Source organism: Hibiscus syriacus, unplaced genomic scaffold, assembly GCF_006381635.1.
Source record: "Hibiscus syriacus cultivar Baekdansim isolate YM2019G1 unplaced genomic scaffold, ASM638163v2 tig00002237_pilon, whole genome shotgun sequence".
Classification (NCBI taxonomy): Eukaryota; Viridiplantae; Streptophyta; class Magnoliopsida; order Malvales; family Malvaceae; genus Hibiscus; species Hibiscus syriacus.
The window spans coordinates 17321781-17345517 of NW_024061918.1; the positions used below are offsets into that span (position 1 = coordinate 17321781).

At 28.0% G+C, this 23737-nt stretch overlaps 2 protein-coding genes and 1 long non-coding RNA gene across 4 annotated transcripts; 2 read left to right on the forward strand and 1 right to left on the reverse strand.

The window, feature by feature from the left end:
* Nucleotides 1–6716: 6716 nt before the first annotated feature.
* On the reverse strand, nucleotides 6717–9200 carry LOC120141131. The gene is made up of 8 exons (XM_039156064.1): nucleotides 9171–9200; nucleotides 8979–9059; nucleotides 8675–8878; nucleotides 8439–8593; nucleotides 8096–8149; nucleotides 7886–7995; nucleotides 6837–6935; nucleotides 6717–6724 (listed from the first exon to the last, which is right to left on the reverse strand). Exons 1-8 carry the CDS (start codon nucleotides 9198–9200, stop codon nucleotides 6717–6719), a joined length of 741 nt encoding a protein of 246 aa, XP_039011995.1.
* A 3478-nt stretch (nucleotides 9201–12678) lies between these two features.
* On the forward strand, nucleotides 12679–15986 carry LOC120139804. 2 transcript variants are annotated; one of them, XR_005517673.1, is made up of 3 exons: nucleotides 12679–12777; nucleotides 14604–14749; nucleotides 15688–15986. It is a non-coding gene; the product is annotated as an uncharacterized LOC120139804 (long non-coding RNA). The 2 variants fall into 2 exon arrangements; XR_005517671.1 differs by having other exon boundaries at nucleotides 12763–12849.
* A 5842-nt stretch (nucleotides 15987–21828) lies between these two features.
* On the forward strand, nucleotides 21829–23411 carry LOC120139815 (probable sugar phosphate/phosphate translocator At1g12500). Its single transcript, XM_039154943.1, has one exon. The coding sequence runs from the start codon at nucleotides 22024–22026 to the stop codon at nucleotides 23092–23094; it is 1071 nt and encodes a 356-aa protein (XP_039010874.1). The 5' UTR covers nucleotides 21829–22023; the 3' UTR covers nucleotides 23095–23411.
* The last annotated feature ends 326 nt before the right edge of the window (nucleotides 23412–23737 follow it).

Here is a 23737-nt window from a genome sequence, read left to right on the forward strand (position 1 = left end):
ATATATGTGTGTGTGTAATTTATTAAAATATAAGGTAATATTATTTTGTGAGAGCAATATATGGAAACAGCTTAACTGATAAGGTGTGTTTTTTTAAAATTGCTTGAACAAAATGGTACCTTTTTGGTATTTGAATTTTTTTTAGATATATTAAATATACGCATTTTATTATAAAAGTAAGGCAATATTATTTCGCATGGGGAATCTATAAAAATGTGTCTTGCCTAACAAGGAGTATGTTTTCAAAGATTGTTTGTATGAAAGAATATATTAATATATTTTTAAAAAATTTCTAAAAATAATCATAATTTAAATATATATATATATATATATTCAAAATTTGTAAATTTCAATATTTATATGAGAGGTAGGTGCCAATTTTGGGCATCGTAGGCTATTTATTTTTTCTCACGTGTAACTGACTCACGAACTATTTTTAAAATGAGTTTTTGGTTAAATGCATACTATATTTATCTTTTAAATTGATTTTTTATTAAAAATTTATTTTAAAAGATATTTCTAGGTATTCAACATACCTAATCCAAAGGTCGATGACGACTCCAAATTTGAAGTCCCCACACTTCGTAAAAAATCTACTAACCTAGAAAAAATTATTCTCTTACAAGATTTAAAAAATAACTTATAATTTTCTTCCTTATTATCTCTATGATTCAATTGTAATAATTTTTTCCTAAAAAAATACCAAATTTATGGTGTTTAAAGGATAAAAAAATTCTTATTTATGCCCGTCTTAGTTCCAATCTTCTTAAATTTTGATATTTTTTTATTTCGCTTTATTATAAAATATTTTAGAGGTCTCATTTTAAAAAATAGTACGAGTCTACATATCTTTTGGGATAGGCCTGATAATATTGATACCAACCCGTTTAAAATGCTTAAATTCTACATGTAGTCCTTGAAATTTGTAACGTTTATGATTTAACCTCCTAGTTGTTGAAATTTGTAGTGTTTATTATTTAACCTCCTAAGTTGTTGAAACTACATGTGATAAGGATGACTTCAAATATTTGAATACTGGTAGATTAATCCCCTAAAGCATAATTGGATTAAATGATTATCCGATAATTGAATTAGGGTTAATAAATTTAGTTTTATTGTTTTGACCAATAATTGTAACATTGCTGATTTGATTTACAACTAAATTAGGTTGAGGGTGTTATTAAGGGGTGCACCATTTGCCTGTAACTTCTAGGGGTGTAAAAAGCTGACCCAACCTGTAAAACTGACTGAACCAACTTGAGTCAAAACTATTTTTTACCTGCATTGTGGCGATCCGAAATCGACTCGAGTCGGAACTGGTGTTGACCTGAACCTGAGATGGACCTGGAAATTATGGATCTGCACCCGACTTGAGAACGACCTGAACCCGAATTGAACTGAAAATATGATACTCGAACCCGACCTGCATCCGACTGATATGAACCCAAACCCGAGATTGACCTGGTAAATAATTGGTATTACCCGATCTGTTTTCAACCTGACCTGTAAATGATCTGACTTGTTATTGATATGATCTGATATTTATCTAACTTGACATTTACTTGACTTATATATTACCATTGATGAAATATAAGATTTTAATAAAATTGTGAGATTTTGAGTTTATAATAAATCATACTAATTAATATGATTAATTTTTAAATGTTATAATAAAATTTTAATTATGATAATTAATAATATACATAATATATTAATTATGATTATTAATATACTTTATATTTAATGCTTATATTTATATACTTTAATACTTTATATTTAATACTTATATTATATAGTTTAATACTTTATATTATATATTTTAGTACTTACGTACTTATATAATTTATATTTAATACTTATTTTTATATACTTTAATACTTATATCCAAACACTTTTTTACTTTATATTATATATTTTATACTTTATATATATATATATATATATATATATATACATATAGTTATACTTTATAGTTTATATATGTATATAAAGTACCAAATTGAACAAACATGAAATTGGAAATAAACAAATTGAATAAATTAAACAACATGCATTGATGAGGGATGAAACTGAATTAATTATAAAATGTGAAGCTAATATTAATATAAAAAATGGACTAAATTGCATACATTTAAAAAGGTTGTGAACATAATTTGAAAAGAAATTTATTATGTGATTTACATTTTACAGGGTTTTAAGTAAATTACAAAAATATAAATAAGTTTGGGTCAATTTCAAATACAAATATAATTTGAAGGAAATAATTGAACAAATATGAAATTACAAATTAAAATTTAAATACAATAAACAACATAAAAGGATCAAATCAAAAAATTGTAAAATATGAGGAAAATTGGAAAATGGACTGAATTGCATTAATTTCAAAAGTTGGGGAAATTAAAACAATATATATATATATATATATATATATATATAATATGTATAATGAATGTATATATAATGTATATTATACTTTATACATATATATATACATTACATACATATACATATATACCATATACATACATATACATACATATACATATACATATACATATACATATACATATACATATACATATACATATACATATACATATACATATACATATACATATACATATACATATACATATACATATACATATACATATACATATATATACACATATACATATACATATACATATACATATACATATACATATACATATATACATATACATATACATATAAATATACATACATATACATATACATATACATATACATATACATATATACATATACATATACTATACATATACATACCATATACATATACATATACATATACATATACATATACATCATATACATACATATACATAATATACATATACATATACATATACATACATGTATATAAAGTACCAAATTGAACAAACATGAAATTAGAAATAAAAAATTGAATAAATTAAGTAGCATGCATTGAAGAGGGATGAAATTGAATTAATTATATAATATGAAGCTGATATTAATATAAAAATGGACTAAATTGCATGCATTTAAAAAGTTGGTTAATATAATTTGAAAAGAAATATATTATGCGATTTACATTTTATAGGGTTTGTTTATGTAAATTACAAAAATATAAATAAGTGTGGGTCAATTTCATATACAAATATAATTTTAAGGACTAAATTGAACAAATATAAAATTACAAATTTAAATTTAAATACAATAAACAACATAAAAGGATCAAATAAAAAATGAAAAATGTGAGGAAAATTTGTAAAATGGACTGAATTGCATTAATTTCAAAAGTTGGGGGAAATTAAAACAATTATATATATATATATATATATATATATATATATATATATATGTGTATATATAATTACTTTATATATATATATATACATATACATATACATATACATATACATATATACTTATGCTTTATAGTTTATATATGTATATAAAGTACTAATTTGAACAAACATGAAATTGTAAATAAAAAATTGAATAAATTAAGCAACACACATTGATGAGGGATGAAATTTAATTAATTATAAAATGTGAAGTTGATATTAATATAAAAATGGACTAAATTACATACATTTAAAAAGTTGGTGAATATAATTTGAAAAAAAATTATTATGTGATTTACATTTTATAGGGTTTTAATTAAATTACAAAAATATAAATAAGTATGGGTCAATTTGAGATACAAATATAATTTGAAGGACTAAATTGAACAAATATGTAATTATGAATTAAAGTTTAAATACAATAAACAACATAAAAGGATCAAATAAAAAAATTGTAAAACGTGAGGAAAAATTATAAAATTGACTGAATTGCATTAATTTCAAAGTTGGAGAAATTAAAACAATTATAATATATATATAAAGTATATAAGTATATAATATAAAGTATATAAGTATAATATATATATATATATAGTATATAAATATATATATATATATATATACTTATATACTTATATATACTTATACTTTATACTTATATACTTTATATTATATACTTATATACTTTAGTCTTTATAATTATATTTATATACTTTTATTTAATATTTATATACTTTATATTATATATACGTATATACTTTATATTTAATACTTATAAATTTTATATTATATATTTTTATACTTTATATTATATGCTTGTATACTTTTAGTCTTTATAATTATGTTACATATATATATATATATATATATATATATATATATATAGATACTTTATTGTTTATATATATACTTTTACTTTATAGTTTATATATATATATACTTATACTTTATATTCTTATATACTTTCTTCTTTATAATTATACTTATATATAATATACTTATACTTTTATATTATATATAATATACTTATACTTTATATTATATATATATATACTTATATACTTTATATTTAAACTATATAATTTATAATTATACATAATATATAAATATAAGATGTATCTATTTAAATATAATTCATATAATTTACATATAAACTATATAATGTATATTAATAAACTATATAGTTTATACATGGTTTATATAGTTTATACATATTATATACATATAGTTTATATATAGTATATAATAATATAAATATAAACTATATAGTTTATATATATAGTCTATATTATATATATATTTATATGTATATATACTTTATATACTTAGATACTTTATATTATATACTTATATACTTTAGTCTTTATAATTATACTTTATACATATATAATATACTTATTATTTATTTATATATGTATATATACTTTATACTAAAACTTTTTATTTATTTATATATATATATATATATATATATATATATATATATTACTTTATAGTTTATATACATACATACATACATACATACTTATACTTTATATGTATATATTTATATTTTAGTCTTTATAATTATACTTTATATATATATATATACTTTATTATTATATTATTATATATGTATATATATACTTATATATATAATTTATAGTTTATATGTATACTTATATACTTTATATTTAAACTATAATTTATACATAGTATAAATAATTTATAATTATACCTAATATATAAATATATATTGTATAATTTATATATAAACTATATAATTTATTAATAAACTATAGTTTATATAGTTCATATATAAACTTTATAGTTTATACATGGTATATATAGTTTAATATATATATATATATATATATATATTGTTTATATATAGTATATAATAATAAAAATATAAACTATATAGTTTATATATATAATATATATACTTTATATATAAACTATATTTTATACAAAATATATATAGTTCATATATAGTATATAAATATATATTCATATATATATATATATATATATATATAATTTGTTTACATTTTTTTCAACTTTTGAAATGAATGCAATTTAGTCCATTTTACATATTTTCTTCACATTTTACAATTATTCTGATTTGATCCTTTGTGTTGTTTAAATTATTTAAATTTTTTTTGTAATTTCATATTTATTCAATTTAGTCCTTAAAATTATATTTGCATCTGAAATTAACCCATACTTATTACTTATTTATATTTTTTAATTGGCCCATAACTTTTTAAATAGGTATAATTTAGTACTTTTTATATTAATTTCAACCTCACATTTTAAAATTATTTCGATTTGGTCTCTCATCAATACGTGTTGTTTAATTTATTTAAATTTTTACTTGTAATTTTATATTTGTTCAATTTAGTCCTTAATTTTATATTTTTTTATAAAATTGATTCACGCTTATTTTTATTTTTAGTAATTTACTCTAAATCAGATACAATTACAAATTGCAATTCGACTTTCTCGAAAGACGAAAATAATTAATACAAAAATAAAAATTGACCCGATTTGAATTCAATTCGTATCTGATAAAGATCCGACCTGAATTTTATCTGCTAATGATGTCACCTGATCTGAACGAGATCCGCCTGAAGTCAATCTGAACCTAAATTAAAATGGTCTTTATCTACTCTAGGCCTGAACTGTTTTGATCTGAACTGACATCGATTTAAACTGAAAGTAACCCGACCTGAACCCGACTTGATCCAAATTGAAGAATCAAATTTACCTGACTTGATATGTATCCAATTTTATCCGACCTGATAGAATCTGACTGGAACTTAAACGATTAACCGAATTTATATCCCTAATAACTACCCTGGTTAAAACTATATATTATCGTTTAGGTACGCTTTTTCGAAAGCGAAGGGGAAAAGCCTTTTGAATGTATTGAAGCAAACGCTTTTTAGGAATATTGTTATGTATATAAAATAGGTTCCTGTAAAAAGCGTCTTTCAAGGATATTATCACACGTGCAAAGTTGCTCCCGTAAAAAAAAATTAATAAAACCATAATTATGACCATTTAGCCCATTACTTGGAATTTGATGCTGTTGAGTGCAAAATATGTAAAATTTCTACTAGGATCGGGCGCATAATTTTATGGTAAGAGGTGTGAATTTGAATTTATAAAATTTTAAGAGAATTAAAATGAATTTAAATAGAAAATATAAAAAAAATCTAAAGTATGATAATTTTAAATTTTTAAGAGATAATCACTCTCACCTACTCCTTTTAGGTTATTCTAATTTCTAAGATATTACAAATAAACTTTCTCACGACCATAGATATGTAAAACTAACACATTCATTAATTCTAGAACTAACATGATTGTTTCAACACTTCATTTCTCTGAAAATGAAGATTTCAAGATTCAACTATGAAACAAACAACTCATAACTTATTTTTAACACAACATGCATTTTACTCTTCAGCTACATTTTTAATTAAATTTTACATTGACCAGGACCACCATAATAAAGATCAATCGAATTAGGAGCAGCACCGTGGCTCACCACAGCCTCGTAACAAGCAGGAAGAGATGAAACTAACCGGAGGCGGTCTGAACGTGAATAAATCAAGTGTACGTTGTCCCATATTTGCGTCTGCTTGAAGTGGGCAGATTTGTTTTGAGGCCGTATTTAGGGAAATGGCCACTCCCCATTGAAGGACTAGGCTTGTTTGTGGGGCTGATAACTTGAGCTCCCCAGATAACGTTATCGGCACCACCATACAGGTAAAAGAACAGTTTTTGCGGCCAATAACCAGTGAACTGGTTAAACAACTTGAGCCACCATTCTCCATCTTGCAATCAAAGCCTTTTGTTGATAAAGATTTTCTCACAGTTTAAAATTAAGGTAAACTACACGTTTAGTATCTAAACTATTACTTTTATTCTATTTTGATATCCAAACTTTATTTTTTTTCAAAATCATGTCTTACATTTAGCCTTGGTTTCCGTTTGGTATCCCACCGTTAAAAGAATAACATAACTTCTGACATGATATTTTTAAATTTCTTCAATAATGATGTGACACTATCTTATAGTAACACGTCAACATCGTTGTTAAGTTTTGATGGCGGATACCGATATGAAGCTTAAATTAAATGTTAGGTATGTTTTTGAAAATAAAATAACATTTGGGTACCAAAACAAACCAAAAGTAATAATTTAGGCAATAGACGGATAATTTTCCCTATCTCAAATTTCAAGCAAAAGAAGAAGAAGAAGAAGTTGTTAAGTTTTGATGGCGGATACCGATATGAAACTTAAATTAAATGTTAGGTATGTTTTTGAAAATAAAATAACATTTGGGTACCAAAACAAACCAAAAGTAATAATTTAGGCAATAGACGGATAATTTTCCCTATCTCAAATTTCAAGCAGAAGAAGAAGAAGGAGGAGGAGGAGGAGGAGGAGGAGAGGAGGAGGAGGAGGAGGAGGAGGAGGAGGAGGAGAAGAAGAAGAAGAAGAAGAAGAAGAAGAGGCGATCTCGAGACATATTTCTTTACCATTGTAAACATAAATATGGTTTATAACAAGACCAAGACTTTTCACGGTGAACTTGTACAAATCCTGGACAGAGATAATTAAAGCAGCCTGTAGCTTTATAATTATCCAACTGTTGGACAAAAATCAAAAGAAAGAACATTATGAATATTACTGGTCTGGTTCGAATTATCTTAGATCTTAAGGGAAAATTTGGTTTAAAAAAAACGTACAGTCCATCGGGCATATAGCCTGGTGTAGTTGCTCCAAAAAAGCAGTGGATCAACCTGGGAAAATAAATTCAGAAAAAATCAAGTCTGATATGTGTTACTTAAGAGTAATATAGGAACCTTACGAACGACATGTTTTATGTACAATCAAGGATTTAAATAGTCACTGTTATCAGAATAGTGACAGCTATATAACGGTAATGGTGTCGTTCGAAACCATTATTGTCTGATCTTGATACCCATAATAACAGCAATAGTGTCTGTAATGTCCGCAAACTAAAAACTTGACTGAATCCGCAATTTAAATATCTGTGTACAGTATAAAGAATAAGAAACAGTTACTTACTCCCCAACCAGCTTGAATAACTTGAGATTATTTAAAGGGCCATTTGAAATCCAGAGGCTAGCCAAGCTAGCTTGATCAGATAAAGTTTTTGGGCGCCACACGTTCATGATTGTTCTTGCTCCAAAGTTGTGCCTGTAGTAGTGAAGAGTAGCAATCTGTGCCGACAAAAGGATCCAAGCAAAACCATATATAACTTGGAAAGCTATATGTATAAAACAAGAATTTTATTTGCTTACTGCATGTCCACTTTTGGCTGGAGCTTGATGGAGATGGGAAGTTGATGGATAATTCAATCCTAAAGCTTCTAATTTGTTGGCCATGATTAGATCTTTTGTTGTCCTTTTGATGAGCACTGTTCCTGGTGGGCATTTTATGTGCTCGGGCAATAACCTTGGAGATTCGCCTTCCATCATCGACTTTGGAATATTTTTTGGTCTCATCTGCATTCAAAAATCATATTTGAGAAAAAGCATGCAAATAGATTATTATTTGAAGGTGTTGCTGCAAGAAAAAAAAGGGGGAAAAGATTGTGACCTACACTTTGTGATCCTTGAGCAAAGGATTATCGAAAGCATGTTGTTTGTGAATGTTAATGCAATCCAAGATATCCCCATAATCAGTCTGTTCACATGAAAAAACAACTCATGGCAAAATCAGTCAATTATTGAAGTGTAACAAGAAAATCTAAATAGTAGCATGCGGAATTTATTTCTCAAGTAAAAAATTGTTTACAGTGCATCGAAGAAGACGTTCGGACAACATGTTCTTTTAAAAAGATGGTCAAACGACGTGATATTTTCTACATACTTGAATATTAAGAGTCGTCGTGTTGTATGACTGTCTTCTCCAAATAATAGTAAAATTTTTCTAGCTAAAAAAATGAAAAATTCATTGTAATACACATGATTTTTTTTTTAATTCCTTGATGGGAGGTTTGTTGATAACATCGAGTTCTCTTTCCATCTTCAGGTTTTCTTCTTCTGACATTGTCTCCCATTCTTGAACTGGACGTGAAAGACAAAACATTATCCGAATAAATATAAAAAATAAAACGAAATTTCTATGTTATCTTGCAGGCGTTATCATGAACCTAGTTGCCATATTCTTTCAGAAAATAGCACTACAATTGAAACAAATAATGAAAGTTCTTGTTCTTCTTGCAGTGTCTAGTGCATTGAATGTTATGGCTTCGACATTTATACAAATCGATAATGCTGGCTAAAACTCGTAAAACGTACACATCAATGTGCTTTAATTGGTCAGTCATTGCTGCTTTTGACTTCCGGTTGTGTCATTTATTATGTGGATTTTCAACACCCTATGGGGATGAATGTTTTGAAGAAGTAATTTCCGTTAATTAATGCTTTATATAAATCAATTGTAGTTTTTGGGTAGTAATAAGGGATTATCAATGAATAGTGAACATAAATATCAATCTTAATATACTAAAAGCGAAAACTCCTCGAGTGGTACTAATAGTTAAAAAAAATGTTGTTCTTCTTAGAAGTTTTAGGTTCGAGTATCTACTTTTGCAGGGTGTGTATTACCAATTAATTAAAAAAATTTTGAACATATACTATTATATAATCATCCCAAATTATTAAAAAAATATGTCTTATATCACAAATAAGTACCTAAAGTATACCCACTTTTTATTTAAGTACCTAAGTTATGTTTTTGGTCAAAATAGGTATCTGAAGTATTTTATGTCAAAATAAGTACCCAAACTATTCAAACTTTTTAATCTAGGTTCTTTAAAAATTAACATGTAACATTAATTAAAGAAAATTTTAGGCACTTAGATAAAAAAATGAATACTTTATGTACCTATTTTGACCAAAAAATACGTTAGGTAGTTATTTTGACTAAAAAGATAACTTTAGATACTTATTTTAATAAAAAAAATGCTTTAAGTACTTAAATAAAAAAGATAACATACTTCAAAATACTTATTTGTTATATAAGCCAAAAATATATATATACATGTAATATTAGTCGAGTTAAATCCAGTTGAGCATATAGCGTGGTAGGGGTGAGCGTTCGATCGAGTCGAGTTATTCGAGTTGACGAGTCCAATTTTACAACTCGGAGTTGAATTGAATTTTTTTTAGTCGAGTCGATTTTATAAAATTCGAGTCAAATTTTCGAATTTATGCTCAAATTTAATTATCAATTTTTTATAATATTATGATATTATTTGAATTCAATTTAAATGGTTTTGTATGATCATATACAATACATATATATTTCTTTTATATGTGATATACATATATCATACAGAATTGAGAGGCTCAACTCAAACTTAAAAATTCATCCACTAATTACTAAAATATCTGAGTTATTCGAGTTGTATTTTACAACTCGATTTGAACTTGAAATTTTTTTCAAGTCGAGTCGAGTTTATGAAATTACAACGCGAAGTCATTTCGAGTCGAGTAAAAAAAATCAGTTTTTCATGCGCACTATAATGATGGGTAAACTATTACTTTAGTATCTATACTATTACTTTTGTTCCATTTTGTCACCTAAACTTTATTTTTTTCAAAATTATATCTAACATTTAGTTTATGTTTCATTTTAGTACCCCGTCGTTAAAAATTTAACAGGACTGATATACGTGACATTTTTATGGGTTAATTACATTATTCATCATTCAACTATCTTCTCACTCCTATTATAGTCACCAAAGTTTATTTTTTAAATTTAATCATTAACTTTCAAATTACTCCCACTTTGATTGTTCTAATTTATATTATTGACATTCTATATTATGTGTCATATTTTAATTATTATTTTATTAGCATATGATTAAAATAAAAAAAAGAAAGGGGTGACACTGGTGACGGTGGATGGTCGGAATAGGTGTAAGAAGATAGTTAAGTGATAAATGATGTAATTTATCTATAAAAAAAATGTCACGTACAACAATTCTATTAAGTTTATAACGATATGATACCAAAATGAAACCTAAAATAAACATTAGATATGATTTAAAAAAATATTAGGTACTAAAATATAACAAAAGTAATAGTTTAAGTATTAAATATGTAGTTTACTCTAATAATAAAGATAACATTTAAAATACAATAGAGTAATTGGCATCCCTAATGTCATATTCCATCGATCTCCCTAAAGCTTGTTTAGAATTTAAAATACAATAGTAATAAGTAAGCTTGTTTTGTACATAGGTATACATCATGGTGTAGGGCAAGGTCACACATCATCTAAGAATCACAGCTCTATAGCTTACCTAAGGTACCTTAGATAAGACATGAGTCACACAATATCACAGTTGTTTTTGGAAACACGTTACTATAGACACGTACATTAGTGATATTTTTGTAACAAACGTCGCTATAGATATATAATTAGTGGCGTTGGCAGGATTCATATATCCTGTGTGCAATCCCTAGTTTTTCTTTTCAACATTTTCTTCCTCCATCTTCTAGTAGAGTAACTTCATTAAATCGGGTTCTTCATTCCTCTCATTTTCTAAAACTATTCTCTCTCAAAGCACTATAGCCATCAATGGAGTTTGCAACAGTAGTCGCATCAAGCATCGCTGGAGATTTCTCCATCATTGATTTCTCACTTCACAAACAGAAGCAAAATAAAAACCCTAAACCATATTTTTCACCATGAACTATTCAAGTAAGATATCTTCTTCTTTCCATCTCTCATTTCTATATTTATTTGTAAAATTTGATGAACTTTGTCTGTTTTTTTTTATCTGAAATGGGATTTTGGGATAATTAGTTCATTCGTTTCATGATGCATTGGCGTGTTAATTGTTCCTGCGGGATTTAATTGTAGCTTTTGTGTTGTGGATAATTATTTCTTTTATTATGTTTATAAATAGTTTTTAGTTTTGTGTGAACTTAAAAAATAGTTATCGTTTTCTTTTATGATCTTTTTGAATGTTTGAGGGTTGTTTTCAAATTGGTAAAGGAAGATATAATTTTCTGTTATGAACTATAATCTTTCTACTATGCTTGGTGTCAGCATCATTTTTTTACTATGCTCCACTATCCATACTCCACCCACTCCACCATTCACGTATTTCATGACTCGACCAAGCACCATTTTCATTATATCTTACTCCACCATACCTAAATTACCACTATCCTTTGTTTCCTGGCACTAAATGGATAAATGCATTCTGATGCATCAAACACCCAACAAATTGTATTATTTTATGTAAAAGCATGTGAGAATTGGGGCTATAAAAACTCCAATCAATCCTTGTTTGGAAGGCAGGCAGAAAGTCACAAAGAGGGAGAGACAGAGATATACGTGAAAGAAAAAAGAAGGGAGGGGGTTCTGGTTCTCACGCACGCAGGTTTCTTGGTTAAAATACCAAGCAAAAATTTAATGCTTCATATATGGAATATTAGTGAAGCATACCCTCTTGGTTTGTATTATTTTAATTTGGTCATTAATGAAGTTTTCATTATTTTCATTTCAAGTCTATTAGTTATTGAAAATTTTAATTTCGTACTTACTTATATGAATAATTATGCTTATATTTGAGATTTAACTATCTTACATTAATTTATTCATGTTTTAGTATTATACGTTTTTTTAATTCATTTTAGTTTTTTATATTAATTGATTTTGATCATTTTATAATTATGGTGTGTATTTTATTTAAATCTATAATATTGTTATGTGAGGTATTTTCATTGTTAGTATATATATTGTTTGATATTTAATTATTATCTTGATTTGATGTTGATTTTGTAGTTTATAATTACAAGTTATTATTAACATCCTTTAGCCTTCTTAATCACCACGTATGTGTAAATAATTTTATTTGTAATATTGTTTAAGGTTTCCATATTATCATTGGTGTTTTTTTACATATATATGCATATTTGAATATTTATATATATATATATATATTAATGTTTTATAATTTGTATATGGTAATGTATTTTATACATTTTATTGGAAATATGTATATATTATATTTTATATACGCATGTATATATTTAATGTTTATTTCTTTTGTATGTTTTATTAGAATGTGTATGTATATTTTCTTAACAATATTTAATTATTATTAGTTTTTGATTGTTTATAAATTACATATATAGTTTTATTCATTTTAATATATAAATTAGGTACAGGGTATCTTTTAATTAATCTTGTATGTTATCTTTGTGCATAACTCGACATTATTACATGTTATGTTAATATTTGACTTCGTGCATAATATTTATAAATATTACATATTAATCATTGATTTAATATATTTGTGTATTTTTTATATTATTCAAATTTGGCTATGATGTTTGTAAATATATCATTTTAGTCCTTGTTTTAATTTGGTTTAATTGTGATTTAGCCTTCAAGTTTTTGATTTGTTGCACTTTAGTTCTAAATTTTATTTTTGGATTATTTTCATTTTAGTACTTATGTTATTTAATGTTTGTAATTTTTAATTTTGGTTTATTAACCCTTTAAGTTTTTGTTCTAATTATTTTGGTTCTTATAAGATTAAATACTTATTTTATTTTATTTCTTACTTTAAGTTATTAATGCGAAGCAAATTAAATTATTCAATAAATGGATCATAATTTAACTTTATATTTGATTCATTATTTCTACCATTTACGACAACATATAAGTGACACAGTACCAATTTTGAGCGCTGTGGGGTGTTAATCCTTCCCCATACGTAACCGACTCCCGAACCTATTTTAATAAAATCTTTGGTAAACAAAGACCAGTTTTTGTCTTAAAAAATGATTTTTCTTAAAATGATTTTTTTAAAAGACACTTTTAGGTATTTGATCTACCTAACCCAAAGGTTGATGGCGACTCTTTTCAATTATATCCAATTTAATTCAAAATCACCATTTTCCAAAATTAAAAATCGTAACTATTTTTAAAACAATTAAACGATTGTCCTCACCGAAAAATGGTTACGACACTTGGTAATCCAACAAACAATGATAATAAGGTTGAAGAAGTGAAAAAAAGTGAAGAAATGTAGAAGGCCTTTGAGGTGGTTGCTAGAATCAGTAAAGTCAACAAGCTTTCTGAAAGAATGAGTTTCTCTGCATGTTGTTTTCGTTAGTATGGAGTAACGGACGGGGAGGCATTATACTACATCAAGGCTTAAATTGAATTATCTCTATCTTTTATGGGTTCTTTGGATAGGTTGTTGCTCTAGAAGTGGCCGTGAACAGTGGGACAAAGGTTGCAAATGAGGAATTTGATGTATCGACAGAGTTACTCATGAGGGAGCTGCTGAAATTAAACGGATCGAGGTTGAAGGAAAAGCAAAGTTACAACAGAAGGATGAGGTTTGTATTGTAGGCTCTGTGGTTTACTAAAATATATTTGTGGACATTTTTTGTTTCTTGAATTGTCGTTCTTTTGTTTCCACCTATTAATTACATCGTTTGTGATATAAATATACCTTTAACAATGGCTTGGAAGGTTTCAAATTAAATAGAGGTTTTGAGATTGATATATTATTGTTCATATGGATGAGCACTGATTATGTGTTTATATTCCTTTATCTAAGGTTAGTTGTTTAACTTTATTATATGTTGGAAAGGATTTTGAAATGTTATGACCATTTAGAGTTCTTAGCTATTTGAGGTGAATCAACTTAAACCTTACCCCGGCTCATTTGGTTATTGGGATATGGCTAGTGTAAGTCTCAACTTTTGGATTTTAATACCAGTAAAACGCTATGCTACATGAGAAAAGAAATATAGGAATGTTGTTTGATATTCTATCAAATTGCCAATGGAATATATCAAGTCCTCGGTTACTTGTGGTCTTCTATTTGGGATTGCCGTTTGTGGCATCGATGTTTCATTTTTTTCACCTCCTATAAGTAGAATACTACTAGTCCTTGGAATCCTTTTGTTCGTGATTGGAACAATGTTAAATCCAAGTTTAAACTTGGAATAATGTCATTGTGTAGTTCTTTATCTGATATGTTCGGTGTACAAGCAGTTTCTTGAGTTTAGATCATCCACGACTCTATGTTGACTTACTTTCATTTAACGCGTCGTCGGTAATGGAAAGTTCGAAACTCTTCAAATATGATGCTCAAGGCAATTGTGACTTGCTGTGAATGAACATAGCATTTTATATGTTAGTTTCCTTTTGTCTAGATTGAAACAGAAACTCTTCTTGAAGAATAGACTCCTTATGTTAGTTTACATAGAACTAGTTTTTTTTAGCATTTTATATGTTAGTTTCATTAAGTGTTGGAATGATGTTGCAGCTCTTACGTTTAAGGACAAGAAAATCAAAGCAGAAGCGTGGGGAAGTATGTGGTGCCAATTATTAATTGCGAAAAGTTTAATCCTTTTCAACCAGTAACATAGATCAACTTATTCTCATATAGTTAATGGGCTATTTTTTGTGGGAGATTGTCTACACTGATGATGAAGGGGGTATGATGCTTGTAGGCGATGATCTGTGGTCGTAAGTAGCCTGATAATGCCTCAAGTCTTCAATACATATATATGATTATTTGTTCTAGAATTCAGACGTTTATCGACTTGGATCTTATAAACTTTAATTTATTTTGTTGTTAAGTATTTTTCTACATAATTTGTGTCGTAACTAAATTTTAATCTTGTTTTTAATAAGAAAATACTACATGATATTAAAATTAGGTAATATAGAGTAGAAAATAATATATGCAAAATCAATTAATCATAGCCACGTTTGTAAACAAATGCCAGTAGAACCACAATCTTTGTGACGTTTTGTGAAGAAAACGCCACTAATGGCGTACAAATTTGCGATTTTTTTATCACAAACGTCGCTATATATATCATAACATATATTGGCGTTTGTTTCCAAAATGCCACTACAGAGCATGGCCTTTTGCAACTTTTGCTTCTAAAACGCCGTTATAAATCTTGACGTTTTGCAGTATTTTTGGTTCATAAACGCCGCTAACTATTGTGACATTTGCTTTACCAGTGCTTTTTGCAGCATTTTTGGTTCATAAACACTGCTAACTGTTGTGGTGTTTGCTTTATCGGTGCTTTTTGCGGCGTTTTTCCTAGTGTCAGAAAAGTTTTTATCGACGCTTAAAAATGCAGCTATAAGACTAAAAAAAGACTGCTAAAAATATGTTTTGTTGTAGTGTACTAACTCATGAAATGACTTGAAAGGAAGTTAGGGAAGCCTCCTACAAGCTAAAATCCATAATAAATGGACTAGATTAACTGGGATTTCTAAAACCCTTTTAAACCCTCACCTATGGCCACCATGGCCAACTATGGAGAAAGAGAGCTTGGATTGAAGCTCTAGAGATGAATATTACACTATTTACCTTTGCAAATTCGAACTAGTAATGATAGCTAACAAAGTTGTTACCTTTGATGTTTCAAAGCTTTGGAGAAAAGAGAAAGATGAAGAGGAGTAGAAGATAAAAGAGTGGAAAAAAATGAGAAGAATGGTGCAGCTTTGTCTCCCCTTCTTCAGCTCGTTGACATCAAGTCATTAAAGGGAAATCATCATTTGAAAACAATTTAAGGGTTGATTACTTCCTTAGTCCCTCCTCTTTTGAACTCAATTCAAAATTGTCTTTTTTATAACTATTTGAGCTATATCCCAACCAAATCAAGCCCAAATTTAACCCAGTGATCTCTAATATTTTCATAACTACTCCAAGACCCACTCGGGTCTAGGGATGGCAACGGGCCGGTTTCGGGCCGGGTATTGGTCCTCCCGTCCCCGTCTCTGTTTAAAAAATCTCTACCCGTCCCCGCTTAAAAAACCGCGAGGATTTAATCGGGGATCCCCATCGGGTAATCGGGGAAAAGCGCGGGGAAACGAGTATCCTCGTTTAGCATAAACGGTTATTTAAACATGTATCAGGTCGGGTATCGGGTCGGGTATATATATTTAAATTAAATATATAAATATTATATATATTTTTTAATTTAATTTAAATTTATTAATATATATATATATATATATATAAATAATTATTTTTAATATTTATCGGGTCGGGTATCAGGCCGAGTAATCGGGGCGGGGATTACCAAACCCGTCCCCGTTTAGCATAAACGATTTTCCCCGTCCCCGTTTAACATAAACGGTTTTTCCCCGTCTCCGTTTAATTCAATTTTCGATTTCCCCGTCAGGTTCGGGTTTTTTTGCCATCCCTACTCGGGTCAAACTAATGACATTGACTCAAATTTTTTTGGCGTTACAGTACCACACAAAGAGTTTAATTTAGTAAAATATTAATAAATTTAAGTAGTTAAAATTATTTTATATTTTAATATTTAGTATATTAATCATTTATAATTTTATGAGGTTAAAAATAATATTATGGTAAAAAAATTATTTAAAATATTATATAATTTTAAGTATTAAAAATTATTTTTATACATAAAAAAATATCTTTAACCACTTGAGACCACAACATTATGTTTTCATATTATATTATATTTTATATAAATAAATATGATACTTATTAAAATTATTTTAAAATATAAATTTAATATATTATTTATATTAATTATATGTTAAATATTTTTTTCTCGAAACTTAGATATTGTAAAAATTAATATAATTTTTTATAAATTTTCATTCAAATATTTATAATTTAATATCAAAGTTTAACTTATTGGAAAAAAAACACATATCATAGTAGTTGCCCTTGCTGTTGATCCCGACCAGTTCCTTGCTAGTCTTGCCTAGTCTCCATGGGTAAGTTGTGTCTAGTCTCTGCCCCAGAGGGTAACATCATATTGTTAGTACGAGTGCCATGTGGGTTATATATATCTGTCAACCCCTCCTCTGAGTCAGTTGCCTTCCCTAGGGTTTGAGATGCAATTGGATTCTTTAAGGCAAAAGAGATATCTGAAGTTCCTGCAAGCAAGTAAAGCCTGCGAGCCAGTGTCAGTCCTCCAGACGAGGAAATCAATGACCCTATCAGGCATTTCAGTTACCTTGAATAGGGGTATAGGCCTCTTTAGACTGTTTGCACGATTCCATTGTTGTCGCAATTGGATAATTTAGTAAATTATTCATCCAAGTAATCTTATATTCTTCCAATCGAACACTGTAATCTTACATCCATGCTAAACAAACGAAATAAGATAATATAACATTCCTAAGGTAATACAATATTTCAGTTATCTTATTGCCAAAGACAATCTTACATTCCGTGAACCAAACAACATTTTAATGTATTGATACATGCCTTAGGATATTGATACCAGGGGTATGGTATCAGTACCTTGATCATGAGAGTTTCTGTTTTCAAAAGTCGAAGTTAAATTTGGTAGCAATACCTTCCTAGGATATTTATATCAATGGCATGATGATGATAACATTAGTAAGGTATTGATACTCAGGCCTTATTTTTTGAGGAAAAAATCCAATTAGTTCTTTTTATCATCTTAAACTTATTAAGCACTAAAGAATGGTTAATTAAACGTATTTAACTATAATAAATAAGAATTAACGAGTTAGATGCAAAATTATTCCATAATTGAGCTTATAATAAAAGAATCAATATATAATGTCCTTAGTGGCATAATTGTATGGAATAGCGATCTTAGTGACGCTGTTGTTGTTTTTGTTGTTGTTATTATGATTATTATTTTACATCTCCATGGGCAATATCTTTAACCATAATTGTAATATTACTTGTAACTTTAATGGCCTTATCAAAGGTAAATAAGTAAATAGTAACAATTATGATTAGGTAAATAATGGTATGATTACGGTAAAATATGCGAGTCCTAAATTCTTGATTGATTGTATTACTTCTTGTTTTATTCATGCTTCACTTGATAATACCATGCTAGTAATTACTTAATGATGAAAGCCTTGAATTGTTTGCTCATAAATTATGGCTAGTCTGCTTAGATTTATATACTTCAAGTGGTATAGTAGAGGCACACTATATATTGAGGAGTTTCAGCATAAAAAATTATCAAAGAATCATAATTCTCGTCAGACCTACATATTAATAAGAGCCTCAATTTTTTTTAATTAGACTAAGGTAATTACAAAGTAATATATATTTTAAATAGTCTCAGTCATTTGACAATTAGTGCTCAATCATTCTACTGTAGTCATTGGTACTCGATAACAACAATGATTCCTTTAACCAAATGAAGCAAGTTGGTTCGTGCAAGACCCTCAATATTATTTGTTCTGTAAACTTTGTTTTGAAATATTGGGTCTGTATTTTTTTTTAAGTTAACGAAGCTTTGGTTTTGTAATAACTTTCTTAACTTGGTTTATTTGGATTAGTTAAAATACCTTGGATTTGTTTGATGAAAAATGACAGTTTTAAAGTAAAATTAATATCAATTTTAATTATAGGTCTTCTTGGGGATCTATTGTAGTACCTTCTGATTCGTCAATCGTTTTGAATTGAGTTTGAAGTTTTACAAAATGGGTTCATATGGATTAAATCGGTATAATATTTAAATATTTGAGGTTAATTTTGTTAGAATTAAGATTAAACTAAAATAAAGTCTAAATGTCGAGAGACAATTTTTTCCTATGCCAATTTATTAGTTGTCACATTAGTTTTTGTCTAAAAATTTTATTTTGTAACTTTCTATATTCAAAAATTAATTTGTAACTTTTTATGGCTAACTAAAAAGTGTTTTATAATTAAGGTACTATATTCGTGATTTACCCTTTAAGTAAATTTAAAAAGGTTTAATATGAAAATAAGTGTTTAAATATACTTAAAATTGATTTTTTGGTGGCTAAGGAATTTTTCATTAAAAATAAGTGTGCAATGTTTTCGCTGTTACACTTTTAGATGCATATCGTTAAAAAACCGTTAAATAATACATGTCACTTTCATATTTTTTTAAAAATAATTTATTTAAAAATAAAAAATATAAATATGACATATGTCACTTAATGATTTTTTGACGGTAGACACCTAAAAGTGTAATATAGAAAAAAATAAACACCTATTTTTTTTTAAAAAAAATGACATCAAAATTTAATTTTAAATATAATTTAGATACTTATTTTTATTATTAAACCATATAAAAATAAAATAAAATATGAGATTCAGACAAAAGTCTTTATTTTCTTGGTGCGAATCCATTACCAGAAACAATGTCAAATATCTAAAGGAGGATATCTAACCTATACTTTGTTTATTTTATTCTCCCTAATACGCTTAATAAGGGAGAGTAAAACTAAGGGTGTTCAAAAATATTAGACTCGAATTATTTAATCCGTTGACCCGTTGACTTGTCGGTCCGATATAAAATTATCGAGTATTTTAGAGATAAATACCCGATTTTGTGGGTCAGGTACCCAACTTGTTATTTTTGGTGATTTTTGGGTCGGGTCTGAGTCACAAAATTATCCTTAACGGGGTATCCGTCGATTTTTATTACTAATTTATTTTAAATTAGATTTTTCGTTTTTAATTTTAAAATTATTTTACCCTAACATTTTAAGTATATATTTTTTCAAATTATTTCACCTTAATATTTAAATTATTTTTAAAATTATTTATTTTAATCTTAAATTAGTTTAAGTTTAGTTTTATAATTTTATTTTATTTTTTATATTTTAAAAAATATAAATTGAATTAATAAATTTTATGTTTATGTTATGTATTATAAATTTTTAAGTTTTAAATTTTATATTTTTCAATGTGAATTTTTCTAAAAACATTAATATAAATTAAACAAATAAAATAAAATAAATATAAACTGAGTACCTGGGACCCAAAAAATGCTGGTACCCGAGTTTTATGGGGACCCGACTCACGAGTACCTGCCTTTTACTGGCTGGGTCATGGGTCGAATTATTGTGACCCGAAAGTTTCGGGTACCCGATATTTCGGGTACCACCCCTAAGTAAAACTTGGCTCTACTTAAAAAATTAATTTTTAACTCTACCAGAAAAAATTCGACTAGAATTATTTTCGAGTCATAATTTTATAAATTCGGCTCAACTCGAAAATATTTCAAATTCAAAAATTCAATTTTTTAATTAATAGATTAATTTTTAATAGATTAATTTTTAAGTTTGAGTCGAATCATTCGACTATATATACTATATGTATATCACATATGAAAAATATATATGTATTGTATATGGTTATTGAAAATCATTATATTAAAATCAAATATTATCATAATATTATAAATATTTGTAATTAAATTTAAACAGAAACTCGAACAATTTGAATAAACTCGAATAACTAGACTAGAATTAAGTATTATAAATTCTACTTAAACAAAAATAAATAAATTTTAAGTTGTAAAATATGATTTATCAACTCGAAAAACCAAAAAAAAATTATTTTATCATAACTAGACTAGATGGAACGTTAACCTCTAGCGCTTACTTCCCGTCCAACGCTTCTTATTTCTCCATTTCTCAAATCTAAATCTGCACCCTTTGATCAGATCCTCATAACGAACGTATCCTCTTCACTCTTCCATCGCTCCTTCAGATCTAACCAGCCAAGGAACCACTTTATTTTGTTTGTCATTTACTCAATCTTGGAGAGAGAAACCCTCTCCAATATAAAAAAGTTTGAGATTTCGAAGCTCAAAGCTACAGTCTTTACCGTTATCCTGAAACACCCAAAATGGTGGAAGCGCAAACATGGACAACACGGAGGATGAGCAACCCAAGATTGGACCCCACAGCCACTTCCGACCACCAAGTTTTGGACATCCCGGCAACCCCAACCGGCGATGTTAGAAACAGCATCTACACCGTCGGATCACGTCTCTCTCCCAACCTCTTAACGGCCCTCATCGTTGCGTCATGGTTCATGTCCAACATTGGGGTCCTTTTACTCAACAAGTATCTCCTCAGCTTCTATGGCTACCGTTATCCTATATTCCTCACCATGCTTCACATGATCTCATGCGCCTCATACAGCTACGTAGCCATAAACTTCCTCGAAATAGTTCCCAGGCAACACATCGTGTCGAGGAAGCAGTTGTTCAAGATCTTCGCTTTGAGTGCCATTTTCTGTTTCTCCGTGGTGTGTGGGAACACTTCTTTAAGGTACATTCCGGTGTCGTTTAACCAAGCTATTGGAGCGACAACCCCTTTTTTCACTGCGATTTTCGCCTTCTTAATCACTTGCAAGAAGGAATCTGCCGAGGTTTATTGTGCGCTTTTGCCTGTGGTTTTCGGGATTGTGTTGGCTAGTAACAGCGAGCCATTGTTCAACCTTTTTGGGTTCTTGGTTTGCGTTGGTTCCACTGCTGGTCGTGCTTTGAAGTCTGTGGTTCAAGGGATATTGTTGACCAGTGAAGCTGAGAAGCTGCATTCCTTGAACTTGTTGTTGTACATGGCGCCTATGGCGGCCATGATTTTGTTACCATTTACACTCTATATCGAAGGGAACATTGCAAGCATTACAATTGAGAAAGCTAGGACTGATGCTTTCATTGTTTACTTGTTGGTTGGGAATGCTACGGTGGCCTATTTGGTGAATCTGGCAAATTTTTTGGTCACCAAGCATACAAGTGCACTTACCCTGCAGGTTTTGGGCAACGGCAAAGCTGCGGTGGCGGCCTTCGTGTCGGTTATGATCTTCCGGAATCCGGTCACCATGATGGGGATGGCTGGATTCGGTGTTACAATTATGGGTGTTGTGCTTTACAGTGAAGCAAAGAAAAGGTCAAAGGTCACAACACATTGACAATAAGTTGAAAAAATTGCCATGAACATGGGTGGGGCTCTTTTTGTTCCTTTTTCTTTTGAATTGTTCTTTATATTTGCTTGCTTTTATTTGGATTTTATCAGATTTCATGCAAGGAAAGAATCGAATTTGGAGAAAAGGAAACAGTGATTGGATTGTGTATAGGAACAATGGAGGAAAAAAAGGGTTAGATGCTCTCTTTTTTTTCTTTTGGTATAGGGGTGGTTTAAGAGAACAAAATTCTCTCACTTTTCCCCTGTTTGTAATCTTATAATATTCATTTTAATATTGGGAGAAGAAGTTCTCCCCGTTCTTTATGTTCTTGCAATATTAAATTTCTTAATCTGCTGTTTAGTATTTATGATTGACATTGTCAGCCTTGTTTCTGAGTTGGAAGAACTTCATTTGTTGGTAATTCTATTTTGGGGTCCAATCTTCTGAATTGGGTTTAACATAAGCATGTTTCTGGTATGATGGATCAGCCATATGAACTATGACATATGAAGTGGTTTTCTCCCTCCAATGGAAATTGGTCAATTGTTTCACATTCAGTTCTCAACATGCTTGTCATTTACTATCACTACCAAGGGCCATGGTTCAGCCCGTAATTATTGATTACTTAAGATATTATATAATAAATGTT